Source organism: Adiantum capillus-veneris, chromosome 4 (genome assembly GCF_014529385.1).
Source record: "Adiantum capillus-veneris isolate H3 chromosome 4, ASM1452938v2, whole genome shotgun sequence".
In the NCBI taxonomy this organism is placed as follows: domain Eukaryota; kingdom Viridiplantae; phylum Streptophyta; class Polypodiopsida; order Polypodiales; family Pteridaceae; genus Adiantum; species Adiantum capillus-veneris.
The window spans coordinates 14,645,178-14,666,435 of NC_140934.1; the positions used below are offsets into that span (position 1 = coordinate 14,645,178).

General features: G+C 45.8%; 1 protein-coding gene across 1 annotated transcript in view; it reads right to left on the reverse strand.

The window, feature by feature from the left end:
* LOC147458753 (protein RETICULATA-RELATED 4, chloroplastic-like) overlaps window positions 1–19,868 on the reverse strand; it is a 36,538-nt gene extending 16,670 nt beyond the window's left edge. The window contains exons 1-2 of the mRNA XM_086510194.1: window positions 18,950–19,868; window positions 18,685–18,753 (exon numbers count right to left, since the gene is read on the reverse strand). Coding sequence (XP_086366320.1) covers window positions 18,685–18,753; window positions 18,950–19,573 — 693 coding nt within the window. The 5' untranslated portion in view covers window positions 19,574–19,868. The remainder of the gene's footprint in view (window positions 1–18,684; window positions 18,754–18,949) is intronic.
* Window positions 19,869–21,258: the final 1,390 nt, after the last annotated feature.

The following is a 21,258-nucleotide window of genomic DNA, read 5'->3' on the forward strand; positions in this document are numbered from 1 at the left end:
CCTAGTGCGTCGGTACTAACAGTCAATGTCTGCTAAGACAATTTATGGCTTCTGTCTGTTTTGCAGGCGTAATCGAGGGCGATTACAATGCTTTTAAGAGGGGGGTATGTCACAAACCAGTGACGTGGCATAGCCCTAGACATCAAGTGGGTAGCAGACCGGACACACAAAAAGCAGGCGACAGTCCCGTAAAATGCGGATACCGGCTGACGTGGCAGGTTTCGGAATTTGCGACGGGAATTCCGCTGACATGCTGACGTGGTTGAGCGTACGAATTTCCGGGATTTACGAGCAACAGTACGGTAGTTTGCTTTTTGCGCTCGGAAAAATCCTACGCAAGGCTGAAAATTACATGCTTTTGGGCTTTGCTTTATTTTAAGCCTATTTTAAAAGATTGGCAGCTTTTGGGGCTCTGCTTTTGGGCATCCCTTGTAACTTATATATTAGTGAGCAGGGCCTCGCAACTCAGAGCATCTGGACGCAGAGTCTGAGAGTGAGACCCCTCCCACTCCCTTGTACTTTGAGCACAGATCAATACAAAAAGAAACCAAAAGGGGCGCCAGTCTTTGGGGCCAATATCTCTAGGCACGGAACTCCGCCAAGCAGTGTCAAATCAATTGTGAACTGTGACCTGTTTTGAAGTGAATCTCTGTTGTGTCACGGTAGAATCTTGACTTGGAGTGTCCAAGTTTGTTACACACACCACCCATACAAGCCACACTCCCTCCCTAAGGACCATGCCACAGAACCGTTGGTACGATGATGAGTGCAGAGATCCCTACCGCCGACAGCATGCACACCGGACTCTTGGAGAGACCATTGATCGAGAGGCCAGACACCAGATGAAGACACTCACATGCCGAAAGCGGCGAGCTTTTGAGGAGGCACAGGAGCTAGAGCTATATCACCTATTCATGAGCATGGACAGTGCCACAACATGGCGCACCCTCCAGGAGCCACGACCGACTACCCCCATTGAGGATCCACAGGTATGGCATGACTACGCAGAGAAACTCTATGAGGTGCCGAACCATCCTCCGATTCCACGACCTCCCGGGCCTCGACCCACGGCTGCTGCTCCTTCACAACGGAGATGGTCAAGAAGGCCATCCCTTGACTACAGCACCGCCGATCATCAGACCATACTGGTTTACAGAGTGAGCACCTCATTTATGCAACCACCACGATAGCCCCGTTGATTGCACATGCATTCAATAGGGCTATAGGGGAGGGCTTCCGAGAGGAGTGGAACAGGCACACCATAGTGTCAATCCACAAGACTCGAGACACTTTGGACCCAGGGACTTACAGGACTATCATGATCAGCCATACAATGGCCAAGCTATATGTAGCAGTTCTTGAGGCTGACCTTAGTTCTTATGGGGAGGCTGTGTCACAAGACGGGCACCACGTGCCAATAAAAAAGAACAGCCTGAACAGACTTTTAGCACTTCAATAACAACTGAACTGAAAGAGAGAGAGACGACACGAGACACGGAGCGGCGGAATTCCACCCCAAAGAGTATTGGCCCCAAACCTTGGCGCCCCTTTCGGTATTTCTTTATATTGCATCAACACAGTACAAGCCGGTACTCCAGACTCTGCACCTTCTCCAGGAAGCATACCAGAGAATGAGCCCTAACCTCATATTTAAAGACCCTTGGCCTAAAGCAGAGTAAAAAGCCTTCAAACTTAAAAGCATCTAGTCCAAAAGCAAAGCCAAAAAGCTATCAACGTAAATCACGGAAATCCGTACAGCTACCATGTCATTAGCCAACGCAAAACGCGGAAATCCGTACAGCCTGCCACGTCATCATGCCAGCGCAATTTTTGGAAATCTGCCACGTCATCTGTTTTTGCGTGTGTGCAGGATCCTGCTTTATTTTAATCCTTATGTCACTTGGGGCCCCATTGGACGGGGTCCCCATAAGTTGGGAGTACTACTTCTGTTACTTGTTCTTCTTAGGGTTTAGTTCCCTCGACCAGCATCTGTAAGTTGGCTCCATTCTTTAGGCTTTGACATATCAGCAGTTTGTGACATCTCCCCTTCTTGAAAGAGAGTAATCGTCCGCGATAACAACATATCTGCAAAACAACTCAAGTTAGCTCAAAAAAAATTCCGAGGGACAATCAATTTGCTCTTTTTATTGAGGAGTTAGATTCTCCTTTGTGCTCTTTTGATCAAGGAGTTAGCTTCTCCTTTCAGCTGTTTTGATCAAGGAGTTGGCTTCTCCTTTCTACTCTTTTGATCAAGGAGTTAGCTTCTCCTTTTTGCTCTTTTGATCAAGGAGTTAGCTTCTCCTTTCTGCTCTTTTGATCAAGGAGTTAGCTTCTCCTTTCGTCCAGATCAAAACTCTTGATATACCGGCGTAGTAAAATTAGCCATCACACCCAGACCATACTGATCTTCCACGGGTGTCTTGATGCACTAAAATTACATACCCATGCAATCTCATCCAATTAGGAATATTCAGTAATTGGCACATCACAATGCAACACAATTGCTTACATATGCATGTTACAAGACACAACAAACAGCACCACTGAGCACTCCCCCGAGACAAACGGTCTGCGGTATGCAGCTACTCAACCACTACCTCGTCACTCCCCCCGCAAATAACCTAAAAAGGTCCGGTCCATGAGCTCAGAGGACTGTATAACCAAACGCTCCCCAGACCGCAGTCTGCGTCGCTTGGAGGTTCAAGCATACAACCAAACGCTCCCGACCAAAACAGTATTTCTCACTTCTCCACCCGAGGGTTAAATCACCAATCATTGAAACTAGTATCAAACCAGAGTCAAACAATTCAAATCGGCACCAAAACAAGTTCAAAACAGATAGCATCCATTTCAAACAGATTCCAAACAGGATCACCAAACAAGTTCTCAAACAGATTTGAAACTTAAAAAAGCAATCTCGACATCGGTCGAGCTCAAAAAGTCGACTGACTTTCCATCCTGAAACCTGCCCCAAAAATTAGGGTTAGCTTCCTTCCATGAGGTCGTAGCCGAGCACAGCATGGTCCATCAGCTCTTGGACAAAGAGTGTTTCTTTGGCGGTGATGGTAGTCCCAAGATAGCAATCGCACTGGACCTCCAAGGTTATCTGCTCGTGAAGAGACATCTACTGAGAGATGTCGAGAAATTTCAAGTTATAATCTGCTAGGGTTCCATGGCAAGCATTTCAAGATACCCCACTCTGCCAGAAGTTGCACTCCGAAGGAAGACGTCAGAAACCATATAACTTCGGGCAAAAAAATTTTCTTGAAAGCTTGCCAAGTACTTAGAGTATGCTGCTTGGTAGCTGTAGACATCAACATCTGCACGGCACTGCTTCTGAGAAAAACAGTGACTTGAAACAAATCTGGATCCTTAAGGCTCTTGCAAGTGATCTTAATTGGCTTATGCCCTGTAAGACATAAGCGGTGAAGACGAGAGCGCGCCCGATGCACGATGAAGTAAGGGTGGGAGTGGCTAATAAGTCCGGGTTGGAGGGCAAAGATCCCTCAAATAAAATTCCAATAGCTCTGTCTGCTCTTTTGTAGGACCGGTATGCTTTCAAAAAAGCACACGCCCGATGCTCTGATACCACTGTCACAAGACGGACGCCACGTGCCAATAGAAAAGAACAAACTGAACAGACTTTTAGCACTTCAATCCCAACTGAACTGAAAGAGAGAGACGACACGAGACAGAGCGGCGGAATTCCACCCCAAAGAGTATTGGCCCCAAACCTTGGTGCCCCTTTCGGTATTTCTTTATATTGCATCAACACAGTACAAACCGGTACTCCAGACTCTGCACCTTCTCCAAGAAGCATGCCAGAGAATGAGCCCTAACCTCATATTTAAAGACCCTTGGCCTAAAAAGCAGTTTACAGTAAAAAGCCTTCAAACTTAAAAGCATCTAGTCCAAAAGCAAAGCCAAAAAGCTGCCAATGTAAATCACAAAAATCTGTACAACTGCCACGTCATTAGCCAGCGCAAAACGCAGAAATCCGTACAGCCAACCACATCATGCCAGCGCAATTTTTGGAAATCTACCACGTCATTTGTTTTTGCGTGTGTGCGGGTCCTGCTTTATTTTAATCATTTATGTCACTTGGGGCCCCATCGGACGGGGTCCCCATAAGTTGGGAAGACTTCTTCTCTTACTTGTTCTTCTTAGGGTTTAGGCCCCTCGGCCAACATCTGTAAGTTGGCTCCATTCTTTAGATTTTGACACGTCAACAGTTTGTGACAGGCTGAGGACCTACGGGCTCCTAGCCACGTAGGGTTCAGGCAGATCTTCTCTACTATCGACCACATCTTCATTTTGCGCTGCCTCATTGATGGGGCAAAGGTGCGGAAGAAGAGGCTTTACTGTTGCTTTGTGGATTTCGGCAAAGCGTTTTTGACATCGTCCCACGCGAGAGGCTCTTTCGACGACTCCAGAGTTTGGGGATACCTTCGGAGATGATATGGGCCATCTACGCCCTCTATGAGAGAGTGACTCGGAGAGTTCACTGCCCAGGCGGTATGTCAGTCTATTGATAGCACCATTGAGGTTGAGCAAGGATGCCCCCTCTCCCCAACCCTCTTCGGACTCTACATCGACGAGATCTCCAACTACATCCTACGAGCAGGAGGGGCAGGAGCAGACCTAGCAAGTACCACATTATGCTATATGCTGATGACATTTTACTGATTTCAGAGTCACCAGAGGGTCTACGGAGCTATCTGAGAGCTTTGGATGATTTTTGCACAAACAAGGGACTCACGGTGAATCTTGGGAAAACCAAGATCATGATCTTCCACACCTTCAGAGCAATTCGACGAGCAGCCGCATTTACAACGACAGGAGAATCAGTAGAGATGGTCACCACCTAGATCTACATGGGAGTCACATTCATCAGCAAACAAGGGCCCTTCTCCGTGGCACGGGCCGCCACTGACAGAATCACCAAAGGGATATGCAACACTGACCATGCTAGAGCGAAGATGCCATCAGGTACACTTTTAGGAGGCCCACATGAAGGGGTGGCTATTCGACACATTAGTCACTCCAGCCCTGATGTATGTAGCAGCACACATATCTATATGATTTCTCACCTATTTCGAAGCAAGCACACAGTGCCGCCGGACATCATCAAGGCAAAGCTTGCGACTCCCTCCATGGTAGTGGAGGCACTCTTGCAAACGGTCTGCTTCATCCAGAGAGTACGAGAGCTCTCGATCGACAGACTCACACGACGAGCGTTTTGAGTCAGCTATACAGATATCAAAGACTGGATACGACAGAGCATGGTACACACACATTAGAGCATGGTTCGGAGCACACGGCCTTGACCTAGAGAGTTTGCCACCTTTCCAGTACAATCCCGACTCCCCCAGCTTCATCTCTCACGTAGTGAGAGAAACATAGTGATCCGACAGGATCTCTGGCAGCTCTATATAAGACAGACTTGGATCCCATTCCCCCTCCAATGGAAGATGTCACACTTCAGAGTTACTATACTGGAGGATGGGTTTATACAGCGATATATGGACACCTACATGCCACACAGCTCACGGGTGGCAATTGGTCAGCTCAGTGGTGGAGCGAGCTCATGACATTCCCATGGAGGAGAGTGTGTGTGGAGTATGTAGAGAGGAAATGGACAGCGAGGAGCATATTGTTTGCAAATGCAGAGCTTATGCGGATATAAGAGGCCGATACGAGCCCTTATTCAGAGGGCAGCCTACCTTCCGAGATATCATGCACTCTCGAGAGCAAAGACAGTTGGGGCACTACTTGCTAGAGATACAGAGGCACACGGACACACTTCTACAACCACCTACAGAGACCCTGCGGGGGGCGGGGAGGGGGGAGGGGGGTCACGGCTTACAAATTTCTTTCAGAGAGCTACACCCATTCCACTACCAGACCCATCGAGGGGAATGACCCTTCAATAGGATGAGGCGAGCCGAGCCCGAAGACGCCCGTGGCCTACCAAAGGCTAGGCTCCACGACTCCACTGCAAACAGATCGAGGAGATCCGGACTTGAGCACATCGAACTGCCAAGGAGAGACGAGCCCAAATGATGGCTCACCCCATAGGTGTTCATCAGGGCAGCCCTTGCTCTCGAGCCTCCCATGTACTACATTTTACACCCCCCCATTAGCACAGGATAGAGCTAGCTAGATTGATGCATTTCCATGGTTGTACTACCCTCAGCATATAGACATGCACATGTCCCTAGTACTAGTGTTCCACCCATCCCCATAGATTTCATCACCCACCATATGTCCTTCTCTCTTTTATTTTGTACCAGTCTACACTATTTTGTCTTTTCCGATAAAAAGAAGACACACACATGTATACTTGATTTGTCTCACCTGTAGAATAGGCGTCCTAACCACCTAGGTGTTCATGGACGGAAGGAACCTATTTTGGAGCCCCTGACTCCGCAACATGCCAATGCTCCCTCTTCGGCTGAGACGCATGAAGTACTTGGGCTTGAGCCTCAACAAGTTCCATGGGCTATGTGCCTTGCCTTGACTGTTGTGGCATTGGGTGGCACTTGCAAAAACTCCATAAACCTTGGGTTTTGCACCAATAGAGAAAACACATTCACAACGGCAACCAACTGAGTCCTGAACGCATCATCTTCAAGTTGCCCAGTCATAAAGCCCTGCACTAGGGGAAAATTCACATTAACAGGAGGTACAAACAGACGTGGCTGTGAACTCTCACCAACCTCGAACACTGTAGGAATTTCCTGTCTGTCCTTCGAAGAGGAACCCTCTTCGATAATGCCCTAAACTTGTCGGCCATAGTGTAATCTCGCATTCCAGTACTCTGTGTCTTCACCAAACCAACCGAGGCTCACTTCTTGAGGAAAAAGTGATTCTATCCTGGCGACGGAACCATGAAACCGTCCCGTAGGGCGATAGACGTGGGCTTTCACCCAAAACTTTACTTTAGACTTTAGGACACAAAGAAACTTTGCAAATAAAAACCTGTAACGAGAACTAACACTTCAAAGCACACACGGCTCGGAAGCTAGAATGCTCCGAGCAGACGCCAACAACCTATAGGCCCCATAGACTGGCGCCCCTTTCGGTATTTCTTTATTCCTTTAGAGAGAAAAGTTCAAAAACTAGAGTCCTAGGGATCTTCACCTGTATCCAACTAGATCACACCTTTTCTGGCAAGATTTCGGCAACATAACGGCCCCAAAACTCGCCTTGAACAAATCCCCCTGCTAGAACTCGCTTCCAAAGACATAAACCCTCTATTTTCAGCCCAAAAACAGCAATTACATCTCACTATATTTACATGCAATGACAAGTATTTATCATGAGGAACTAGAATCTCTCAGTGAGATGTATCCTCGAGATCCAGACTTCACTACAATCGGGGTAGATCTTCAAGCTCGTCATTCAAGGTCACCTTATTCCATTAGGGATGATACACTATATCATCAACAAGCAATATGCATAGCTCAACCCTTAAGACAGAAGGTGATGGATGAAGCACATAATTCTCTCTATGTCCGGCATCAGGAAATTGATGCTACCACTAGTGCTCTCGAAAGATATTTCTTTTGGCCAAACTCTGGGCCAAGGTTGCATCCGTACGTATGTACGGATCCGTACAGTACGGTACAGCCGTACGGTACGGTTCCGTACGTACGGATAGGTAGTGCACTTTTTTTTTCTCCCAAATTTTTTTTTGTTTTTTTAGGGACATCTTGCCATTAGTATCTAGATTTTAGACGTATTCAATCGAATACAGAATAGGGAGGTAGTAGCGGGATATTCCATTCGGGATGGCTACTTGATGAAGAAAACGTTGTTGTGCGTTACACAGCCGTTGAGATTGTTTTTAGGAACCAGATTGAAGCAATATCTAATGGATGTTTGAAGTAGTATCTATGTCTAGACTCTATGCAGTTCCTAGTATGTATAGGCTGAAAAAGGCTAAAGTCACTATTCTTTTTGTTGTTACAAATGTTACGTACTGGTCACATACCTTAAAGGCCGATCCGTACAGAAGTACGTACCTTACGTACTGATTACGTACCGTACACTCCGTACCTTTCCACCTTGCCAGTCTGGGCGGACATTGAAAAATATGTAAGCGAGTGTTTAGTATGCCAAAAAGTGAAATATGGCAGACATAATGTTTATGGCAAGCTTCCGCCACTCCCTATGCCTAACACGCCATGGGAAAGTATTTCCATGGATTTTATTACAAATCTTCCTAGATCCAAGAATGGAAATGATGCAATCTGGACTATAGTAGACAGATTCAGAAGCAAGCACATTTCCTTCTAGTTAAGAAGACGATCAAAGTTGATCACATGGCTAGAATATTTCTAGCTCAGAATTTTAAACATCATGGACTGCCAAAAACAATTGTCAGCAATAGAGATTCTCGCATGACTAGTATATTTTGGCAAGCACTATTCAAAAATTTGGGATCTAGGCTTGACTTTTCATCAACTTCTCACCCTCAAACAGAGGGTCAAAGCGAAATCGCCAATGCCACTGTTTTAGACCTTCTCAAGTGCTATGTTTCCGAAAGACAATCCGATGCGTATAGTAATACAATACATTCCTCAACTAGTTCCATTCGAAATCATATATGGAAAGCCACTCTTACTCCCTATTTTGATTACCAAAGGGAACATCTTTGCCGCATACGCATTTGTGCGTGATATTGATACTGCCTATCAACAAGTAAAACAAGCAATTTTTTGTACTCAAGAGCAGCAAAAGAGAAAAGCAGACAATCACAAAAGGAATCTCAATCTTGAGAAAGGACAATATGTCCTACTTAAGTTTGAGAAAGCTAAATTAAAAAAGCAAGTCGCTAAAGGGAAGGTTGTTAAACTTTCCATAGATTTTACGGCCCTTTCAAGATTACAGATAAAGTCAATGAAGTGAATTTCAGATTGGATTTGCCTTCTCATTGGCGTATCCATAATGCTTTTCAAGTAAGTCTCCTCCGACCATATGTTGGTCCTCCTCAAGTGGCCCTCCTCAAGTGGCTCCAGTACAACAAGATTCTCCAGAAGTCGAAGAGACTGAGGAAATCCTTCAACCAAAACAAATAATACACCACTCTGAGAGACAACCAAAGTCCAAGAGACAAAGTATTTAGTCAAATTCAAGAATTACATCCCTTCAGATGCAAAGTGGATGACTGAGTCAGATCTCAAGGATTACCCAAACATCCTACAGAGTTATGTTGACACTCTACAGTTGAGGTGAATTGTGTAGAACCAAGAGGCGTGTAACAATGTCAATTTTTGTAAATAATTAAATTCTTTATTAGAAAATAATTATTTATTTAGTTGTGTGCATATCAAAATAGAACTAGTAGTTCTAGGGCCTCGGGTGTGCTTGAATGCAGCATAGAACACCTTAGGGAAGACCCTAGCAGAAATATACCATGAAGCCCTAGTGATTGGGAAATCGGGCCTTCAATAAAGGATAGACAATAGCCTCAGATTTCAGGCTCAAAAAATTACACGCGTCACTGCGAGCACAGGAATGAGATGGGGTCCTTAGAACAGTGACCCTTAGAGCAGTGACCCTAAGGCCTAAAATTATTTTTAAAGGCCTTAGGATAAGTCAATTAAAATTATTTGTCTCGGGCCAAATGGCCGGACAAGTGCGAACAAGTGATGGTGCCGGTACGGCATTTTGCTGGGGAGCAGCTAACATTTTCTCAAACAACATTCATGTGTGCAGTTGTGAGTTAAACTGCACATTTCATTAACAGCTTAGAAACTTTTAAAGTTTTTAAATGTGAAAGTTGAAGGGTTAGAGTTATTAATGAGAAAGTGTGCCAAGTGGCCCACTTTTCCATGCAATCTCACTCTCACTTGCTCTCTCACCCTCCCTCATCTCCTAGCGCCCCCCCTTCCTGCAAGAGTCTATAAAAGTGTAGCCTCCCACCCCCCTTCACAAGTTGGCAGTGCACCCCCCCCCCCCCCCCCCCCCCCCCCCCCCCAAAATGTGAGCGTGCTCTATGCATTGAAGCCCTCCATTGAAGCTTGAGAGCAGACCCTTGCGACATATGTGGTTTCCTTGTGCTCCCATTGTCCAAAACAAGGGCTCTCACAATCATAGCCACCTTTTGAAGAAGATTCGTCGCGAGAAGTTGCAGCAAGCACTCTCTCCGTAGAGTCCAGTGGCTGTAAATTCTCTGTTTTCAGCCCCTAATCACCTCAATTAGGGCTGTTTTCAGCCGAGCACTCATAGAATTTCACTCCTCCCTACCTATCCTACGCCTACGCAAGGTTTGGTGCGATTCCATCGCAAAGAAGGTCTCCGTTTCGGCATAGGAGCGTGCACAGGTAAAAATTTCAGGTTATGTGCAGAAAATTACAGCAAGCATGTGTGCGTGCATGACAGCAGGCTGACTTTTTGCCTATTGCGTGGTCGATCACTCCATTGCTCATCAAGACACCATCCGGTGGTTGTCTAAGCGGTTATTGTGGACTGCTACAGCTTTGGAGACAGTACCTTCTACAGCGACGTGAGATCCTATTCCTTGATTCTTGGGAGATCCATTCATTCCAGCCATCATTTGGCAGTTGCGCACTCCAGAGGGGGTGGTGACTTGTGCTTTGCTATGGACACACAAATGCACTCATCAGAAGAGTTCACACGAGATATGGCCATGCTCATGGCATATGGGATCACGACATTCCTAGAGTCTTAAGACACCACCATCTTGGGTGGACAGACACTTAGCACTTGACCTCGACACGTCAGATCACTTGCTTACACAGAAGCATCTAGATGGACTCAGGAAGAGGATCTTGGATCTCTTCTTGGACAGGTTCATTGCTTGGATCTACAAACTGGAGTGGGACTTTAGTGCTTTGGACTCTCTTGGAGAGTTTACCCGCAAGATGCGGGAGATCAGGCATCATTACGCGACTACATCCGAAGTCACCCGGAGCTTGGCTTGGATGGTAGTGCAGTTGCTCTTCTACACTCCTAATCATTTGGATTGCTACCTTCAGAGTTGCTTACACTCACCCTCGGTAACCTTATAGTAGACTTATCCCCCAACCTGGGCAATAGGCCAATCCCAACTCATTCACATTGAGAGCCACACCGAGATGTGGTTGGTGGCGTTGTTGGCGCGGATTCTGTTTTGGTTGACACCGGAGGATAAGAGGCAGGAGATACACGCAAGACGGCGCAAATATCTTGGTCTGGCCACTTCACTTCTCAACATAGACTGCTCAGCTGGCTTCCCTACTTCATACAGGATGATTACGGTGCAGACAGCTTGGTCTGACCACACCTCTTCTAAGAGGCCCTTCATAGTGCAGACTGTTGAGTTAGGCTTTCCCCTCATCTTGGACTACCCTACCTACTGACAGGACACCATCTGGTGGTGGTCTGTGCGGTCTCGGTGACTGCTGCAACTTACGGTAGCTACTACAATGCAGACTGTTTAGTCTGGCTTTCCTTGATTCGGAGGAGTTTACGACGCAAATTGCTACATCTGGCCTTCCTGGAGTTTTACACAGCTTAGCCACCTGGCCACACTAGGTTACAGGTTCATGCATTGATAGGCTTCCGGTCATACTCATGACGGTTTCTAGGCTTCCCCATTTTCTCCATACGTTTTGACTACAGACACAACATATCCTATTGGGCAGGACACTTACAGGTCTATTGGTACTTCTTTTACAACAAGGAGTTGTTTTCACACTCAGCTCGAGACCTTCACGCAGTATCTTCACCCTGTATCAGTAGAGTACAACAGTTTGCTGCACTACTCGTAACGACACTTTACCATGGAGATTTCTTGGCGGTCGGGACACCTAGACTGCTGCTACACTCGCGGATTTTGCAAGAACATTATCTTTCGATGGACATCACAACAGACATCTTCATTATTTGTTTAGCATCTGGTGTTGAGAGGGGGTGTTAGATTTACACCACTCTGATGCTTCACATAGGTCTAGGGCATACTTGTACGGCTAGTATGTCTCCGGGCTGGCCACCCATAGTCTAGGTTGTACTTGGTCCGACCGCCCACTATATCCAAGCGCCCTCATACTTCATTTATTTCTTAATGGGTCATGGGGATTTTTTCCAGTCTTTGCCCTACCTCCCCTTGGACACCTATTTATGGGGCCAGGGGGGTACCCACTTCCACATTATCTGGTCATTGTGTGTTGGGTCTTCTGTTCCTGGTAGTCATGGGGGGCTGATCGCCTCCTCTTCACCATATCCAACGTTTGTGGTCTACTCTCTCTCTCTCTCTCCTCTCTCTCACGCTTCCGCACACACTCTCACACTATCCCCGTCGAGATCTTAGATGAGAATCATGATCATATCATCATTGTAACTTATTTAGCAATCATATCTAGACCACGTTGATCATTTCACGAATGTCTTGATCCACTAAATCTCGTTACTAACACATCCACATCACTCCTCAGGTGACCAAGACATATAGATTCGGGCATACCATGTAATCTAAAAATTTGTGAGGCAAACACTCTGAGTCTTGGGAAGATCAAAAATGAAGTTCATTGCTATACTCTCCCAAGGTCAGCTAGGAATGGGTAAAGGTTGTAAGAGACCACGTGCCTTGTGCCGATCAAACTTGACCTTTTGACACACCAATCAACTGGGAACAAACTCGTCCACATCCTTTTTGAGCCATGGCCAATAGAAATATTTCTCTATACCTTTCAAGGCGGTGTCAATGCCTCAAAGCCCAGCAAAAGGTGGACTATGGCACTCTGTCAAAACCTTGTTCCTCAACCCTGAGTAGGACACAACATTGTTCTTCACATTAAATAACCGTCCTTCAAAGCATAGCCTGCAACTGTCTCCCCACTCTGTAGTCGGTCAAAGATGTCTGCAAAATCCGGATCTATGGCATATTGATCAACCATATCCTCGAAGTTCTAATGATGGACCACCGAAATAGCCAATATTTGTGGCTTCCAAAACTATGCGTTTTTAAAATCTGCTCCGAGTAGAAAATGGTGCCACTTGAGTAAGAGCATGGATGACTGCCAGTAGCTCCTTCTCCTAGGTTTGTGCAACCCTCTCTGGTCGCTAGAACATTCTACTCTCGTGAGCTACACCATAACCCTCCTCCATTAAGACCGCCCCCAGACTGCGTCAACATGCACCACAATAAACCTTGAAGTGTTTCTGCAAATCTGGTAGAATCAACACTGGCCAGTTGTCCGGTCCATCATCTTATTGAACGTTGCACGAGCATTTGTGAGACAAAAGGCGTCACCAAATACTTGTACAATCCAAAGGACGTCCTGAACGCGCCGTCTATCGTCTTGTATACATCTCCGGCAGCGACCCTAATTTGATGATAGCCTCTTTTCAGGTCGATCTTAATAAAGCATGTAGAACCGTGTAACCTGTCATGTATATCATCGATAAGGGTATTCGAAACCCGTTCTTGATGGTGATTTTGTTGAGAGCTCTGTAGTCAATGCACATTCTCTAAGATCTATCTTTCTTTAAGACCAGCAACACTGGCAAAAATAAGGTGATGTACTAGGCTGCATTACACCCTTTTCCAAAAGCTCTCACTTTGTTCATAATTTCCTCATTCTAGGCTCTGCTTACTTTGTAAGGTGGTCGGTTCGGTGGCATGTTGCTGAGAATTATGGAATCAAATCAATCGTGTGATCTTCACAATCGTTGAGGAGGTAACTCTCCAAGAAAACCCTCAAAGAAACAATCAGCTTGGGCTTGCAGAAAGTCTTGTCGTTCCTTCTCTAAATCGAACCTATTTGACATTTTATTGTCATTTAACTCAATCCATTAGATCGAATAAACAAAAAGACTCGATTTATTAATTTTGAAACAGTCGAAGCCAATACAAGTCAAACGAACTCCCCTTCAATTTTACCCTTCTCGTCTTCAATGTTGCCTTCCTGGCCCTGTAGTCAACCACCACGCCATTCTTATGGTGCCAAGGGATTCCCAAAAGGACGTCACACCTTCCAAAGGCATGATGTAAAAGTCCTCATGCCCTACATATCCCTGACAATGCAATCGAAGTTTGCCTATGACAGGTGTAATGGAAACATCCCATCCTTGTGCCGCTAAAACTGCCTTTGTCGGCAGTCCCATTTCCTCGGGCATTGTCACAAATGGTGACCAGATGCTCTGAGAAGTGGGAGCGCAAACCACACTTACAAAGGTTTACAAGGGATGCCAAAAGTAGAGCCCCAAAAGCTGCCAATTTAAAAGCATTCAAAATTAAAGCAACTTGTTCCCAAAAAGCTACCCAATAATTTGCATAGATTTTCAGCTGGATTTTCAGCTGGCGTAAAAGCAAACTTCCGTACAGCCCTGCCACGTCAGCCTACTGCCGCATTTAGCGCCGCAAATCACGAGACTCCGTACGGTATGCCACGTCAGCAGATCAGCGGGTCTTCCCGGAATGTCTGCCAGCCGGGGAGGGTCTGTGTGTGCTCTGCTACCCCAATGCATGGCCTTGGACACAATTGCATTGGGCAGCAGAGCACACACAGACCCTCCCCAACTGGCAGACATTCCGAGAAGACCCGCTGATCTGCTGACGTGGCATACCGTACGGAGTCCCGTGATTTGCGACGCAAAACGCGGCAACAGACTGACGTGGCAGGGCTGTATGGAAGTTTTCTTTTACGCCAGCTGAAAATCTACGCAAATTATTGGGCAGCTTTTTGGAAACAAGTTGCTTTAATTTTGAATGCTTTTAAATTGGCAGCTTTTGGGGCTCTGCTTTGGGCATCCCTTGTAAACCTTTATAAGTGTGGTTTGGGCTCCCACTTCTCAAAGCCTCTGGACGGAGAGTCTGAGAGTGAGACCCTCCCACTCCCTTGTACTTTGTGCAACAGATTTAATACAAAAAGAAATACTGAAAGGGGCGCCAGTCTTTGGGCAATACATCTTGGCACAGAACTTCGTCCGGCCGGTGTCGAATCTAATTGTGTAATGTTTTGAAGTGAATCCATGTCGTGTCACAATAGATTCTTGACTTGGAGTGTCCAAGCTTGTTACACGCATGATTCCAAGTGATCCCATTTCCTCGAGCGTGATTCCAAGTCAAGCTGCCAATTCAATCTTGGCATGGGCTCCTCCATCAAATAAAATAAGGGCTTCCTGATCTCGTAATTTGCCCCACGCTCCACAAAGCTCTATACTTTCATCCATTTGTTATGGGTCCATCCCCACAAAATCCGGAACCAATCCTACCTTGGTCTTTCCTTTCTTTGCTCGCTCCTCTGCCGCTTTGAAACTCTCTAGCTTGTCCTCGGCCTGATCATTGGACACTTTGTTAGGACACTTGGCAAGAATGTGCCCTTGCTCCCCACATCCATAGCATTTGCCTGCTTTGAAGTATTCAGCTCCCTGCTTGGCTGAAAGTCTCTGGCTTGATGGTTTCTTCTTTTGTTGCTTCCCCTTCTTCTTGTTACCATTTCGTTCGTTTGGCCCCCGTTGAGCAGACACTGGTCTGTCTGTTGGTCTGTCCATTGGGTACGTCAGTGTACCGCCGTGCATTCCAAATCCTTGCTTGGCGTGACCCATAAGCCGTTAAATGGAGTCCACCTTCTCTTGCAAAGAGTATCGTCGGATCTCCTTGGGAGAACCACAACAAAAAAGCTCAACTTGTTTAAAGGTAATTTTTGTGAAGGATAAAGCAGGTAGAAAAGTATACCAAAATCTCTCGCAATAATCGTGAAGAGTATCTTCTTTGGTTATCCGAAGATGGTTCCAAGCTGTGATAACATCCTCCTCTGGCATAATCGTCAAAAATATCTTCTTTGGTCATCCGAAGATGGTTCCAAGCTGTGATAACGTCCTCTTCATACTCTTCAATGAGCCATGAGGAGGTAAAAACTCGTTTAAACTTTCACCATGTGGCTGGTGCTTCCTTTTGCAAAAGTATGGTAGACCACCAAGTCGGCATTGCCTTTCAAGTAGGAAGACGCTCGTCGTACTTTAGAGTGTTTGGAGAAACGCCCTCCCAAGAAAACAATGTCGAACATTTGATTTAAGGCAAGGGCTTTGTGGGTGTCCTTGTAGCCTGAAAAAGTGTCAAATTTAAGTGCTCACCCACCCTCTTTTTAAAATCTTTGGTCTTCCCACCCTTCTACTCAAGACGGTCAAACTGGCTCAATCTATACATCGTCTCCGCCTTGCTCCAAACATTGATTCGTCCGAATTAGAACTATCCGAGGACGAAGTATCATCATCAGAACTGTCAAAATGCTTGTTGTGCTTTTGAGATCCTTTCCAAGACCTGTTCTTCTTGGATCACGTATTTAAGCATCTCATTGGCACAGATGTCAACCTGAAGCTGTCGTTGCGCTTCCATCTTTTCTATCATTCGGTGGAATAGAGCCGTACTCTTCTCCCGAGTTTTCGGGAAAAGTCCCAACTCTGGCTAGATCCTTCGTTGGTTTCCTCACTCAAGCAATTACGAATTACTATCTCCTCTCTGCCAGATTCACTGTCGGAATCAATGTGTGCAACGCGAAAATGAATCAAATTCTTCGTAGAAGGAGGATCGTCTATGATAACACTGTAATAGACTTGGACACTCCAAGCCAAAGATCTTAGAGAGGGAAAGAGATGAGGCGAGATGACATGGCACGGTGGAGTTCCGCACCTAGACGCACTCGCCCCAAAGATTGGCACCCCTTCTCAGTATTTCTTTTTTATTATGCTTCTCAAAGTACGTCGTGTTAGGGTCCTCCTCCTCTTAGCGCTCCCATGCAAAACTAAGCAAAAGTGAGGCCTTGGACACGCTTATAAAGGCCCTTGGCCAAATTCAAAAGCAATTACATGAAAAGCTGCAGTTCTAAAAGCATCTGGCACCCAAAAACAAGCGTCCCATGAGCAATCCATAAAATGCGAAAATCTGTACGGTGCCATGTCAACAATTAGCGTAAATCGCAGAACATTTGTATTGCAATGCCACGTCCGCAGCTCTACGCAATTTGGCCCTTGCTTTATTTTTAGGGGTTATAGGCCCCTTGGCCAAGTTCCATAAGTTGAGATAGGTTAAGTCTTAAACCTAACCCCTTCTAGGCCACTCGGCCATTATCTGGAAGTTGTTCTTCTCCCTCTTTCGCTAGGGTTTTGGCCCCTTCTGTCCCGAGTCAGTGTCCTTTAGGCCATGCTACGTCATCACTTTGTGACATTTTAATAAAAACCTAGCCCTACCCAACTTATAAGGCACCGGGGCACCGGTCGAGGAGCCTAAAACCTTAAAACAGTCAAAATCTTGGACTTTCGGCTGAAATCTGTAAATGGCGCGCGTTGACTGCCACGTGGCCTTGCTGTATGGATTTCCACGATTTGCGCTGCTAATTTTGGGAGATTTTGCAGAAGGCTTTTGGGCCAAAGCTTTTGAGAGTGAATGCATCTTGATCGAATGCTTTTGGGGCTCTACTTTTGGGCATCCCTTGTAAGTTTATAAGTGCCCAGAGGGCCTCACTTCATAGAGGATCTGGACGCAGAGTCTGGGAGAAGACCCTCAGGGAGTTGTACCTTGGCAAAGAGATACCGAAAGGGGCACCAGCCTTTGGGAGACTCCACCGTTCCGTGTCGATTCTCCTCTTCTCTCTCTATCTCTATTGAAGTTCAGTTCAGTTATTTACAATTTCTGTTCGTGTATTGTTATTGATTTCTCGCTTGGAGTGTCCAAGCCTGTACCACCGAAGACTAACTAGACTAATATGCAAGAAGTCAAGTGAGGCAAAAACTGTGTTGACAGCATAATCAGGGAAGATGGACACACAAGGACTTAAACAAGGTGTCCATTGAAAGAGAACTAACGAACAAATCCTTTTTGTAACAAACGTTGAGTTAATGGAAAGTCAAGCCTGACATCATTATGGTTTGTACAAAATTTACTCTCAAGACTGATTTGGCACGTAGTCAAGTCAGGGAGAGATTGCATGGATTGCATGATCAGGAAAGATGGACATGCAAGGACTGTTTTTGGACCCAGTCTTGATGATGATGAAAAACTGTAATGGGTGGAGGGATGAGACAAAAGAAAGGATTGCAGAAACTTCTTACGGACCTACTTACAACAGATGTTGCTTTTAAGTGAGCAATATGAAAAAGATCTTCTCTAAAGATGGAAAATGATTGTTATCATTTCATAATAATGTAAGATAGGGCTCAAAAACCGAAAGTGTGAATCTTTAGCAAATCTTCTGGTATCGAAGAATAACTCCATTCTGGTCATTCTGATGAGCATTTCTATGATAATCAATAAAGACCACCTTTACTAGAAGCAGAGGGTTCAGACAGAAAAAACACAAATTGATCTTAGTTAGGGGGGCTCAGCTCAAGCCAATCCAGCCCAGGGTATCAAATGACCTCTGTAAAGAATGTACATGGTAAATAATGGTTGGAAACTAGAAATCCAAAAAACAAGTCACAAACACCAGATCCTGCTGGCTTTGGTACATCAAAAATACGTCATCACCACTCATACATGGGCCAACCATTTCCAATTTCATGACTTTGAGCATATCTTGTTTCGTTCGTGTTGAGCAAGGAAAGACTTAGCTGGACTCGCTGTTTCAGCATTTGACGCATGATAACGATTGCAGCTCCGATAGCGGTAAGTGTTTGACAAATGCGGTAGAATTTATTATGTGCATAGTATGAATAGACCGCCAGACATCAACATACCACATCGGCAATGACAAAATCCAGCTCTTTAGAGAAGTTTTCTCTTCTGCGCTCCAGCTCGGCTGCAGTCTGATCAAAAACAACTCGAGCACTAAGAAATAGGAGAACAAAACTTGGATAGCTAGAAGCTGCATACCCCTCATCGACTACAAAGCAGGAAATTTCAAATGTCAGACAACTCCAAATCAGCTTGAACACTCCAAATCTCTTCACCCTATGAAATAATCATGCCTTAGAACTCGTCATAGACAAGCATGATGCTCACCTTCGTAATTGTTCCAACTCCACATTCAATCGCCACTTTGGTCATGAAAAGATCATCTGCCAGCAGGCGTTCCTTCATCCCACCAAACTGAAGCAGCCATCGAAAGAATGGGACTTTCTCAAGCTCAAAAAACCTGCGGATAATCGTTCCTGGAATCCTGCCCTGCTGGACTGCTTTAGCAAGATCTGCAGGCAGATCACCGAGTGCCTTGCCAAGGGTTGCAAGCACTAGCATTGCCTCTGCCCGGTTGTTAGCATCACCCCCTGATGGCAAGGAGTCCCCGTCATTGTCATCGCCATCACCTGGACCCCTTCCTCCTGCACCTTCATCTCCTCCACCCCCAGTCTCATGCAAAGTCGCATCAAATGAAGCCTGGACAGACCACTTGGGAGCGCAACTTTGGATGGACGCCCCTAGACGAAAGAATCCTCCAAATGGGCGTCTTTCTCCTGGTGATTTCTGCTGCGCAAGGAAGGCAGTGGGCCTGGAACAAGAGGCGGGGTGACAGTGGTGCAGCCTGCGCGTAAGAGACGTGCTCTGAGTAGACGAGGAGCTCGCATAAAAATGCAAATGCATCTGTGAAGAAATGGCCATCTCCACTGTCTCCGAGAAGGCAGGCAGCATGCACACAAAGAGAAAGGCCCCTCCCCTGGCTCATTAGCCCGCTGCCCACCTAGCACCCACTTGGTGGTGCGTCACTATCGCTGACTGGTACTTTTCGCATGGCAATTTCAAAACCTTGCCGCAAAACGTGTTGGAAACCCAAAGGTCCAGGCTTCTGGACTTCCAAGTTTCCACGGAAATTGCAGAATGGCGATCATGGATCGAATCCTTCAGAGCGCTACCCCATAAGCCCTCCAGATTGCAAGGACCTTCTCAATCGAAAGCACAGCCCAATATTTCCGCACAGACAGAGAGGACGACCTGCTGTAATCGGCGAAGATTTTCTATTGTATCCAAACCTTAAAATGTTTAGCAATGGTCACCTTGCAATTTTAAATAAGAAGTGTGAGATAGATAGATAGACCTTAAATCTACCACTTGGCCAATTTAAACAAGTGTTGAAATGGTAGGTTATTACGCATCCTTCAATTGCTCAACCTAAATAATAAATAGATGGTGCAAACATGCCTATGGGTTTGCTTCGACTCTCTATGAGGGCCCTCCATCAATCGTTAGCGCGCCTAGGGGGGAGCTCTCTTAGAGGACTCCCCATAGGCCCTCTAAAGAGCATGGGCCCTTACAATTGGTAAAGGGCCCATCTTGTGTCGCCGTCAGCTTGCAGTTGAGCCTCGTTCGTAGCCGACAACCTGCTTGCATGAAGTTCACGACCAATGAGGAGCGACAGGTTACCTATAAATCCCCAATAATAGAGACGTTTTTATGATGTAAGGAGTGCTCCCCATCTAAAAAGAAGCGATGCCTTTTTCTCAAGTTGTTGTTGTGGTAGAGTGATTGGGGTACCCATTTAGAAGTTGTATGGCTCTCCAATACCACCTTTAAGAGCCCTATGGCAAAGCCCTCCTAGGCCATTCGCCCAGGTTATAGGCCTCAGCTATAATTCACACATGCATATGGAGATGGGATTAAGAGACCGTATACATCGAGAGCCCCAACATCAATCCAGCGCCATAGATTTTGTTATGAAAGTGATCTCAAGCACTCAAAATTAATTTTGCCCCATGACACGTTCGCACGCCAAAAACCGACAAACACCCACATTTCATGACGATGAGCGCGGGAGGCATGGTTAGTGCACGTGCCTCTCGATGCCTAGGTTCTGGGTTCAATCGTCAGAGGTGTGAAAGAGGCGGGGGGGGGGGGGGGGGGGGGGCATGTAGTAATCTTGTGTACTCAAAATGAATTTGCTTATGATCTACAATGCTCGTTCATCCCACCATAGATCCCTTGAGTGCATACCCATGAAGATATAGTGGAGGGGTTACAGGTAAGAAATGTTGCCCATGGCCTATTGACTGTGGGCCAAATGACACATAGCCCGGTGGTGGGAACACCTTGTGAGAGACTTGCCTGCACATGTGTGTTCTGTTTAATATTGTCTAAAGATCACCAAAGTTGAATTGTGATACTACTACAAATGACAACTGACATTAGGTAGTAATAAATTTGTACTAAATTCCAATAGATTCCAGATAGGTAGTAATAAATTTGTACTAAATTCCAATAGATTCAAGATTTTGGACAAGAGTGATAAAGTGAAACTACATTCAAATGAAAATGTGTTTATATATAGCTAAAGAGCTTTAATCTTCTTTTGAATAGCAATTGTCACACACACACACACACAC